Here is a 12,107-nt window from a genome sequence, read left to right as displayed (position 1 = left end):
CACAAGCCAGAAAAGAGAGTGTTTACATTTGTTGTAAGGGTTTACACAATACACAAAAGGAAAATGTACAAAAACATGCACAATACTAATAATACACATCAACTTCAGGATAGTGGTTATTTCTGGAGAGAGGGAAGGAAGAAAAATTAGGTAGGGCTTTAATACTAAATGTAATAATTTTTTACATGGTTTGAAAAAACTTGGGCCAGATATTTATAGTTGTTTATTCTTAGGATTGTGCCCAGAGATGTTTTACATGCTACTTCTTGGTTTTTTTGTTCATTCTGAAATCTGTCAGAACTGTTTTTTTTTTTCTTTTTAAAATCTGTGTATAAAGGGAACATTGATTTTACTCCTAAACATGATTTCTACTGACTCAGTGTATCTCCATAGATAATGCACATTACCAGTCGCTTGTATCATTCCAGGAATCCGCTAAGACTGATAATTGTCCCACTAGGTAAACAGGGTGCTGACCATTATAAAATGTCTGGTCCAAACTGAGATATGCTGTTAGTGTAAACCATACAGTGGTTTACTGTAATATATACCACAAACTTTAATGTCAATTATATCATTTACCATTATGTGTCAAAATATTTTGAATATATTGAATTAAATAAAATATAGTAGTGAAATTAATTATATCTGTTTCCTCTTTTTAAGAAAGATGTGACTATGAGGAAATTAAAAATTGGAGAAATGAAATATTACATCCACTATCATTAAAGTTACTTTTATCATAGTGAACACTCAATGACTATAAAGTCTCAAATTTGAACAACTATGCTATTCTGACTTTCTTTCTTTCAAAATACTCAGGCAGAAATGCTCAGGGAGAAAAGGTGCTATGTTTATGCAAATATGCCTTGAACAACTGACCTAAGATTACAGGTTCCAACAATATCATATTCAGAAGGAAATATCATAGTTTCTTTGAGGTAGTATTAGAACATTCTGTGCTTTTGAGATCAGAAATATCACCATGCAATTGCTTTCTAAGCTGACACTGATCAAAATTATCTGGAGAGTGTTTTATGAATGGAGATTTCTAGGCGCAACCCGAGAATCTAGCTTTTTGTTGTTTAAATTTTTAAAGGACCACATTTTTTAAAATTCGGGTTTAAATAGTTAGAGAATTGCAGTTATAATATGCATGGTTTCTTAATTTAAAAAATTAATCTTTTACTACATGAGAAAAGACTTTTTATGATCCATGGATATATGTATGAATTGCGCAATGGAAGTTTGGTTAATGAAAATTTTAATCCTTTGTTCTATTTCAGTATTTGTTGATAAAGAGTTAATCTTTGTATTATGCTTCAAAAATCATGAAAATAAATTTATAAATCCATAGAAATGAGTTTGAAATGTGCTTACATAATATTTTCATTTTCAGATTAATTTTTTAAAGACTGAAATGGAAAGAAAAAGCAAAATGATCCGAGATCTCCAGAATGAGGTAAGATGTATTTCAGGCAAATTCTATAAGTCAAAAACAAAAAACACAAACCCACATATAGATTCATCACAAGTTTTGGAGCATTGATCACATGAAAATTTGACCTTCAGTAATATATGAATGGAAAGGAATTGTATGGTTAAGAATTTCAAAGAGTAGATAATCCCTACTTTTATATGTATTTGAAAATTTTATTAGTTCCTACCTCCCTTATTCATTTTCCTTCTAATTATATTTTGCTTGGACTATTTTAAAAATTAATTTTCATTTCATAAATTTATCTGTCCACCAAATGACATCACAGTATGTAAAGAAGGCTAGATAGAAACTGACTACATGCAAGAAGAGTTAATCTAGAATGAAAAGTTTTTTTTAGAATGATCTTCAAGTAATGTAAAGTTGAACAGAAATAGCCTGGAGCAGTGTAAGGACCCTATAAAATGCTATATATATTTTTTTGATTCTCTGTCTTGTAATACAACTACTTTATTTTCTATAATTCCTCCATCACATTTCTATTTCCACCTTTTCATTTCTATTTTCTTGAATGCAGTTAGTTAATTAGGATTCTTAAGCCATAACTAATTAATGATACATTTTCCTTGATCAATGTCACTAATTATGGTTTATTTTGAATCCCAAATCAGTCTAGACTTTCCTAGATTCTTTATTTTCTCTCATTCCTTTGTTCATTCATTCATCTATTCCTTTTTATTTTTGAGACATTTGAACAATAGATCAGCTACATTATTCACATTATTCCTAAATGGTTTCCACCTTGATAACAAGTTTAAGAAATAGGCTTTACAAATGTTTTGATATCAAGCATCTATCGTCAGTACTCTGATTATGACATTAAAATGGTTTATCAGGTGTGTGAAAAATGTATAGGAGAAAGGAAAGCAAGAATTTTAAATGGCTTTCTGATGATTCAATTGTATTTCCATTTCTTTATAATTAGTTTTTCTTCTGAGTGTTCTTAAGAAACTTAAGATGGAATGGACTTGATAATGGTTTCCGTGAAGCCTAAATCTTCTCAGTGAACAAGATATTATCCAGTACACCCAGTATTCCGGTAACTCTGGTCTACTGGTATTTTCCACTAGGAAACAGAGAATCAATTGATGGTATACGTTCACCATTAGGTTTCATTAAATAAGTCATTAAATAAGTTATTCATTAAACAACTCTACTTATCAGTTATCATCTTGCAGATTTTCAGTGTGATGAAAATGAGTAGTAAATTTCACTGCAGAGCTTATGTTTAGCAGATATTACTTCTGTAAAGTTTTATTTGTTTTAGAATTATTCTACCCTAATTATTAATTAATATACTGTAAAAGCGTCCCCCAGAAACAAAATATTTCATTTGTTCCCTATATGTATTTGTTATGAATAATTTATAGTTTGATTTTAAAATTGATTCCTTCTTATAGTCTAGACTTAAAAAATTATCTAAGAATTAAAGTTAACTGATGATGCTTAGAGATCTAAATTAGCTTATAATCTTCCATTATCATACAAATGTGTTCTTATTGTTTGTATGTGGTATCTCATTGTGGTTTTGATTTGCATTTTTCTGATAATTAGTGATGTTGAGTATCTTTTAGGTATCTGTTGGCCAGCTCTATGGACAAATATGTATTTAGGTGCCCTGCTAATTTTTTTAATCAAATGGTTTATTATTTTTTTTTTTGTATTAAGATGTATCGATTCTTTGTATTTTGGATATTAACCCCTCATTGGATATATCATTCGCAAATATCTTCTCCCATTCAGTAGATTGCATTTTTGTTTTCTTAATGGTTTCCTTTGCTATGCAAAAGTTGTTGTTGTTGTTTTTCCCTAATAGTTTTGCTTTTCTTTCCCTGGCCTGAGAAGACATATCCATAAAAATTTTGCTAGGGGTGATGTGAAAGAGATATTGCCCGGGGTGTTTGTTTGTTTTTAGATTTTTATGGTTTTAGGTTTCACATTTAGGTCTTTAATCCATCTTAAGTCTATTTTTGTGTAAGGTGTAAGAAAGTGGTTGAGGTTTTTTTTTTACATGTGGCTGTCCAGTTTTCCCAACACTATTTTTTGAAAAGACTGTCTTTTCCCCATTGTATATTCTTGACTCCTTTGTCATAGATTAATTAATCATATAGGCATAGATTTATTTCTGGGCCCTCTGTTTCATTGATTTATGTGTCTATTTTTGTGTTGGTAACATACTGTTTTGATTACCACAGCTTTGTATATATCTTGAGAAATAGGACTATAATAATTCTGTTTCTGTTCTTTCTCAATATTGTTTTGGCTATTCAAGTTTTTTTGTGGTTTCATACAAATTTTGGATTATTCTAGTTCTGTGAAAAAAGCTGTTTGTACTTTGATAGGGATTGCATTAAATCTGTAGATGGTTTGAGTATTATGGGTATTTTTAACAATATTAATTTTTCAATCCATGACCAAGGCATATCTTTCCATTTGTTTTGTCATCTTCAGTTTCTTTCATCAGTGTCCTATTGTTTTCTTAATATAGGTCTATTACCTCCTTGATTAAATTAATCCTAGATATTTTATTCTTGGTGTAATTGTGAATGTGATTGTTTTCTTGATTTCTCTTATGCTTCATTATTAGTGTATGGAGATACAACAAACTTTAATACATTGATTTTGTATCCTGCAACCTTACTGAATTCACTTATCAGATGTAGGAGTTTTTTGGTGGAATCTTTAGGATTTTCCACATATAGTATCAGATCATCTGGGAATATGACAGTTTGGCTTTTTCCTTACCAGTTTGGATACATTATATTTATTTTTCTTGACTGATGGTTGCAGCTAGGACTTCAGGTTCTATGGTGAGAGTAGTAATCCCTGCCTTGCTCCTGATCTTAGGGGAAGGACTCTCAACTTTTCACCTTTGAGTATAATATTAGATATGGATTTTTCATATATGGCCATTCTATTGAATTTTTCCCCACTAAGCTCTTTTTGTTGATTATTATTACAAATGAATGTTGCACTTTGCCAAATGCTTTTTCTGTATCTGTTGAGATGGTCATATGGTTTTTATCCTTCTCTTTTTAAAAAAAATTTTTTTCATGTTTATTTTTATGTTCTAATGTTTATTTTTGAGAGAGAGAGACAGATCAGGAGCAGGGGCGGGGCAGAAAGAGAGGGAGACACAGAATCTGAAGCAGGCCCCAGACTGTGAGCTATCAGTACAGTGAGGCTCAAACCCACAAACCGTGAGATCATGACCTGAGCCAAAATTGCATACTTAACTGACTGAGCCAGCCAGGTGCCCCTGTCCTTCCTCATTAATATGATATATTACATTGACTTATTTGTGAATATTGAACTGCTCTTGCATCCCTGGAATAAATTCCACTTTATAGTGGTGAATTATTTTTTAATTTTTTTAATTGTTTTTGCTAATATTTTGTTGAGAATTTTTGCATCTGTGTTCATCAGAAATATTGGCTTATAGTTTTGTTTTTTGTAGTGTCTTTGTCTGATTTTGGTATCAGAGTAATGCTGGCTTTATAGAATGAATTTGAAAGTTTTCCTTCCTCTAGATTTTGGAATAGTTTAAGAAGAATAGGTATTAACGCTTTAAAGAAAAATGTTTGGTAGAATTCACCTGTGAAGCATCTGGTCCTAGATGCTTGTCTATTGGCAGTTTTTCAGTTATCTGGTTTTGATGTCCCTTATGCAATGCTTTTTTTTTTTTTTCTTGCATTCAATCACTTGTTTTGCATTTTGTATTTGGTTATTACATGGTTAGAACAAATATTAAAACTTTTCACCAGGGTGCCTGGATGGCTCAGTTGGTTAAGTTTCAGCTCATGTCATGATCTCACAGTTTGTGAGTTTGAGCCTCATAAGTCAGGTTCTGTACTGACAGCTCAGAGCCTGGAGCCTACTTCGGGTTCTGTGTCTCCCTCTCATTCTGCCCCTCCCCTGCTCATGCTTTGTCTCTCTCTCTCTCTCTCTCTCTCTCTGTCTCAAAAATAAATAAACATTTTAAAAAGATATGTATAAAATCATTTGCACCAAAAACTAAAACAAAGGAGAAAAGCCTTCTCTGACTTCCATATATGTGATAATTGCATTACCATGTGATATAGACAGTCTCATGGACTCCAAAGATTAGAAGCCTCTTTGACTTTGCACTTTCAAAATACCCTGTCTCCACTATTCCTTCCAATGTTGTTGTTTTTTTAAACTATTCATTTTACCCCCTAGGATAAAGTAAGTTTATCTATAATGATCATAGGTATAAGAAAGACTCAAAGAATGAGTAAGATGGCATGTAGATGTTGAAACATTGGAAAAATTAGACATTATGATATGCATCTTTGATTAGTTGAAACTCATTAAGGAAAGGTGTGAGTTTGATTATCTCCAGGACTTTTTAAAGGAATATATAGTTGGCAATACTTGATTTAGTTTGTATCTAATTAGTAGATGGAGATCAAAGGGAGGGAGAGAGAAAAAATAAAGGAAGGATGGAAGTAGGGAGAAAGTTGCCCCCTCCCCCCACCAAGCACTACTTTTTATGGTGGTTTGTTTTAAGACAGATTCTTATGATTGATTATTTTCTTGAGACTCATTCAAGATAGTTCAAGGTAAGGATAAAACAAGTAATCAAACTAAAACTAATAATAATAAAATCACGAACCGTAAATGTGGGCCTCACTCTGCCCAGCGATGGAGATCAGAAATTTGTCAAATCCCCTCTCTCAGTAGGTTTTCCTTCTTACTATTTCATGGCTCCATTTTTTTTTTCTCTTTCTAGTTTCTCAATTCTTTTGCTCATCTATTTATTGCATGGCTCGTAAAGTTTAAACTGACTCTGAATTACTAACATGACTCCTCTAGTTCCTACTAATAACTGCTTTAATCTCTTTTTACGTTTGGTTTTATTGCTGTTGTTATAAGTGACTGGGAGGAAATTATTGCCACAGATCAATTCACTGACCAATCTTTAGATTTCCAAATAATTCCAAATAGCCACTGACATTATCCAGGCATATGAGGAATAGAACATGTGATTTTAGATGCAGTATGCCAGTTTCTGTTCTCATCTATGACAAAAAGAATTCTCTGCTAAGAAAAAAAGGGATTTATTAAGTTATATAGTGATCATACAAGATTGTTAGGAGAACTGAATATATAACTTGTAGGCTGAGCTTTAGGAACAACCACAATATTCCGCAGAACTGGTTGTATTAAGGCAACTCTATCTCTCCCAAAACCAGGAAGCTGCAGCCAGCCAGATGCTCCCATCCCTGTATTTAGGTATCACACACACTATCTCTTGTGCATCAGACAAGGGATAACATCTATCCTGCTTTCTCATGTAAACTAATTTCTATATCTACATATATATTGCAAGGATCATGTTTGATTAGCAAAGCCCCAGTCGTGGAGTCATGTCTGCCCTGGAGCTATAATGAACTTTAAAAATAGAGGCGATTTGTTTGTTTTATTTCTAGTTTGGTTTCCTTAAGTTTTCTTTGTAGATATGGGTTTAACACTATGAATAACTTTCACATTGTGAAAACAGTGTTCCAAAATTTGGTAGGCTGTGTTATTAACAACTTTTCTTAATAAAGGTTTAGAGTACATGATAACCTGCTTTAGTATATGACAGACTGTCCCTAAAGGGTTTTGAGTACTTGCTGTAAGTACCACTGACAGACCATTCAATTATGTATATGTGAATGTTACAATATCTTGGGAATATAAATGGCATTTTACCTATCCTTATTATGTTATTTTAATTTTGCTTTTCTCTGGATTTTTCCCTCAATTAGATGATGACTTTTTGAAGTTAGAATCCTATCTTCCCTAAAATATTATAATTCACATTTTTATTGTAATTGTATTATCGTTTTTGAGAGAGAGAGAACCTGGGCAGGGGAGGGTCAGAGAAAGAGGGAGAGAGAGCATCCCAAGTAGGCTCTGTGCTATCAGTGCAGAGTCTGACACAGGGTTCAAACTCAGGAATTGTGAGATCATAACCTGAGCCTAAATCAAGTTAGACGCTTAAGAGACTGAGCCACTGAGGCACCCCTATAATTCACAGTTTTTAACACACACACACAAAACATAGGGCCAGGACTCTGAGCAGTGAGAATAAATTAAGACCACATTTAAGTCTGTTCTTGGCACCAGTAGATTAAATGATTTGAATAAACACTGGACATTTTCTCCAAATTTGGAGTTTGGACTTAGGTTCCCTAGTTTGCTATTCTCTACAATAGGGATGCTTAGAGATCCTGTAAAAATATAAAAATTGATATCAGAGAGTCTCTGACCATGCTGAAATTATAAGATAACAGAAAAAAAGTATAGATACATATGTGCATTTTCCAAAGGAGTGGGTTTAGATTCTCAGAGGGAGTCTATGGCGGAGACAAAAATAATGAAGGTCAATAACCACTGATCTAGAGAAATCTCTAGTAAGTTTTAAGAAGAAAACCCATTTTGGTTCAACTCTTATGGCTGTAAATCTCTGTAAAATAAATTATTCCATCTTCTTGCCTCAGTAAACATATTCAAGTGAAGATGATGGGTTATTTCATAATGTGACAGAATGCTTTGGGGTCATCATTCTGCAAATGGATTCTCATGGCTGTCTGCAGATGAATAGGTGTAAAGTTTGAGTCAAATATATACGGAGTCCAGGACATGCCTGAGATATTTTCAAATAATTCCATTACAACCTTTCACTGTTTTCCTGCTGATTTACCTTTTTTAAATGATTAGTTCTGAGCATTTGTGGTGAACTGGTTATTCTGGCTGGTTGTGTATCTAGTATGTAAAGTATAACCATCCCCATTAGGTTCGAGGGCTACTGTAATAAAGCACCACAAGCTGGCTGGCTTAAAACAACAGAAAGTTACTTTTTCACAATTTTGAAGGCTAGACATCTAAAATCAAAGTGCCATGCTGCAGGGCAGCACTCCTTCTCAATGTTTCAGGAAGTAATTCTTACTTGCCTCTTTCTTGTTTCTGGTGCCTCCAGGCCATCCTTGACATTGTTTGGCTTGTCAGGAATCTCAGCTTGCCTTCATGTGGCCCACTCTATGTGTGTTCTCTTTAAGGGTTGTCTCTTCCTCTTACACAAATACTACTTGCTAAATTTAGGACCTACCACAATCTAGTATAACATAGTTTTAACTTAATTACATATGCAAAGGCCCTGTTTTCAAATATCACATTCTGAGATTGTAGGTGGGTATGAATTTGATACTTTTCAAAGCAGTCCACCATCTATAGCATTTTGTATATTTCAGGTAAACAGCTTAGGCATTTTTTTAAAGCAAGCAATGAGAGAACATTTTATTAGTTGCAAGTCTTAGGCAATTTTTTTTAACAGGGAAAAAGCAAATATTTTATTATATAAAAATCTGTGTATGGAAATACTCTAATATTGTTTATTTAGATGCACATATAAGATTTATTTATATATTAATTTCTAAGATAAACAGCTTAATTCCTAATATTGTCCCAACTTTGTGCTAGATTCCTGAGGGATAAATATTATTACATTTAAATTATATAAAACAATCTTTGTCTATGAGGAATATAAAGAACAGAATTTAGTAATAGATAACATTTTTCAGTATAATATATAGTGATACATTAATAATTACAAAAACCACACAAAATAAACATAGTAAACAGATTGAAATAAGCACTTTACAATAAAATTTTGTAAGGGGGGGGCAGATGAGGAAAATACGTAGGTCTGGTGGACACTGAATGCTTCACTGAAGACATGACTTTTGAAATAAGTAAAAAGGTAGAATTTATGACTATTTTATTTACAACCAAGAAAGCAAACCTAAAAAACAGGTTGATATTGCAAACATTCCCTTGTAAATGAAAGGTTATTAACTATTTAATGGTGTAAAGAAAGCGGTTAATGTTGATAATTATAGATAAATTTAGTTTCACGCCAGCTTACTTGCAAAGCATGTATGTATTTTTAGTGTCTAAATCAGTGCAATAAGTACATGTTATAAGAAGGCATTGGGGTGGCCAATCTGATACAGCCAGAGTATAACACACAGAATAATAAATCAGAAAATGTCCACTGTCAGATACATCAGTCAGCTGTCCACTTTGCAAGGACACATAATTTGTACTCAGCATTTCAGAAGTAAGCCAGAACTGCTGCCTTAGGGGAGATTATGATCTACCTTATATTTTATTTTATTTACTGCTACAATCAATTAATTCTGTCGAATTCTAATGTATTAAATCAGAATGTTGGCTATATGCCTACATCTAAAATTGTCTGAAATTTTAGAAATGATTCTGAGTTGAAATTGTGTGACATGTGCCCTTGGAGGCACTCTCTCTCTTCTGAGAGGGGAATAGCCAGTGTTCTCTCATGTGTTTCAAGGCCAGAGTATGATTTCTTAATTTCGTGTTTCTTGTAAACATTATTTGTCATTTTTATGTACCTCAGAATATTAATCTAGTACATGAGAAAACAGTGCACATAAGACATTTAGCACATATTTAGCTCTTGACATTGGAAACTCATTATCATTATAATTTCTGTCATTGAGTTCTGAGGTAAAATTAATTCATCAATAAACAATGCTGTGTATTTCCTCATGAGATGGTTCTAAACAAACAACAACAACAAAAAACCCTCCCTATTTCTCTTAAATGTAAACAAGATAAGACATTACTCTACCTCTATAACTTTTAGACAGTCTCATTCCATCTCTCAAAATGTCTCTATCCATGTGGTAGATGAGAAGACCAAGAACCATCTGATTAACATCCTACCAATTTAAAAAACAATAGCCAAACAAGATAGTCGTTTCAGATTGTACCAACAAAAAAATTCCAGAGAATATTCTGAATAATTCTATGGACACTCACCATGGCCAGGGGAATGGGCACTTTATTTGGCCATGAGTGAGTCACATTTCTTCCCTTTTGTTAGATGGTATTAGCCCTGTTACAAACTCCTACATATGATCTAGCATTTTGTATATTTCAGGTAAATTTTTTAAAGCAGGCAAGAAGGGAACATTATATTAAGTTGGATGCTTAACTGACTGAGCCACTCAGGTGCCTCTGTTTTGTTTTTTATTGTAATGACCTCTGGTTCACAGAATTGGATTAGTCACGATCTGTGGTTCTGTGGTTCCTGGAAAACTTCCATCACGTGACACTGGTTCTGCACAGGCCCTTAAAAAATTAATTTAAATAAACACTAGTACAGACACTGACCAACATGTGAGCGAAATCTTTTGAAAGTCCCTTTTAGTACCATCATCCATATTTTTTACATGAAAGAATTAAGGAATGGAGAGGTAACGTCACACAGTCAGTCATGGAGTTAGGATTTGAAATCAGATGGAAACAAGAGCTAATACTCTCAGCCCTTAACTAGAGTTTAGACTGTGAATTCAAGTTTCAACATTTTTGCACTAAGCCTAATTGAAGTTTGAAAATCTCTCTACCTCTTTTAAATGTAATTTCAACCATCAAGTGAAACACTTCACCTTTTGCTCATTCTTTTTTTCCCTCCTCCCCACTCCTGTGAAAAGTTTATTCACATTGATGTAGCTAACATCATAGGTTTCTTTCAACCTCAGGGAAACTTAGACCTGGTGAATCATTAGCTGAGAGAAAATTTTTGTTCTCTGCACTAAAATAAAAATAGTAACATTGTTAAAATAGATTGAACCTACCATATGTGGCCCCTCAAAATGACAGTGGGTCCTTTTCACCTTATTTCTGAATGTTGCACAGAGCAACACGAAATGGGGCAATCAGTGTGCTCCATCATTCACTGAGGCCTGTGTTCCAAGAATATTTACAGCCCCAGGTGAGAGAAACTTCCATTACCATTATCATTTTCCATTTCCCCTAAAAAATATAGATTTCTTAACATATCATGGTCCATTTTAATAACTTAAAACTGGTATCAGGAAATTACAAATGAGTTACTATTTCATAAAAACATTTTTATACATTAAGAACCTTCTAAAACTATGCATCATGCCCTATTTAAATTTAACAATGACTTGTAATCTCTTCCTTACCCAAAACATTTTTTTTTTAACTAGATGTCTTCCTCCATGCTTCTGAAACCTCAAGATACATGAGAAGCACCCGGGGATCTTGTAAAACTGCAGAATCTGATTAAGAGCAGGACCTGTATTCTGCATTTCTAACAAATTCCCAAGTGATGCCAATATAGCCAGTGCATGTGCAATACTTTGAATAGAAAGGCTCCTAACAAGTGATTCACAAATGCTACTCAGTGCTACTGACGATCACTTGGAATGCTTTAATATAGAGTCTCCTGAGTGATGTTAGAGATTCAGTATCCACACTTGTGACCTTATGCTTGGCTATCTGCATTTCTTCAGTGTAGGTAGAAAGAATTCTGTTATTTAGATGAAGTGTTCGCAGAAATGTCAGGGAATGTGTTTGCTTGATAACTCTGAAAGGTCAAGAAGGGAAATCAAAGAGGAAGCATTGGAGCACTAAACACATGTTCTTTTTTTTTTTTTTAATGTTTTTTATTTATTTCTGAGAGAGAGAGATAGCATGAGCAGGGGAGGGTCAGAGAGAGAGGGAGACACAGAATCCGAAACAGGCTCCAGGCTCT

At 33.4% G+C, this 12,107-nt stretch overlaps 1 protein-coding gene across 2 annotated transcripts in view; it reads left to right on the top strand.

Moving 5' to 3' along the window:
• LUZP2 (leucine zipper protein 2) overlaps positions 1-12,107 on the top strand; it is a 457,455-nt gene that overhangs the window by 221,272 nt on the left and 224,076 nt on the right. For both annotated transcript variants that reach the window (XM_039216414.1, XM_039216415.1), the window contains exon 5: positions 1,400-1,462. In XM_039216414.1, the coding sequence (XP_039072345.1) occupies positions 1,400-1,462 (63 nt within the window). The remainder of the gene's footprint in view (positions 1-1,399; positions 1,463-12,107) is intronic.

Source organism: Hyaena hyaena, unplaced genomic scaffold (genome assembly GCF_003009895.1).
Source record: "Hyaena hyaena isolate Hyena2069 unplaced genomic scaffold, ASM300989v1 scaffold_630, whole genome shotgun sequence".
In the NCBI taxonomy this organism is placed as follows: Eukaryota; Metazoa; Chordata; class Mammalia; order Carnivora; family Hyaenidae; genus Hyaena; species Hyaena hyaena.
The sequence above is the reverse complement of the archived record's forward strand: the minus strand, read 5'-3'. Positions and strand labels throughout refer to the sequence as shown.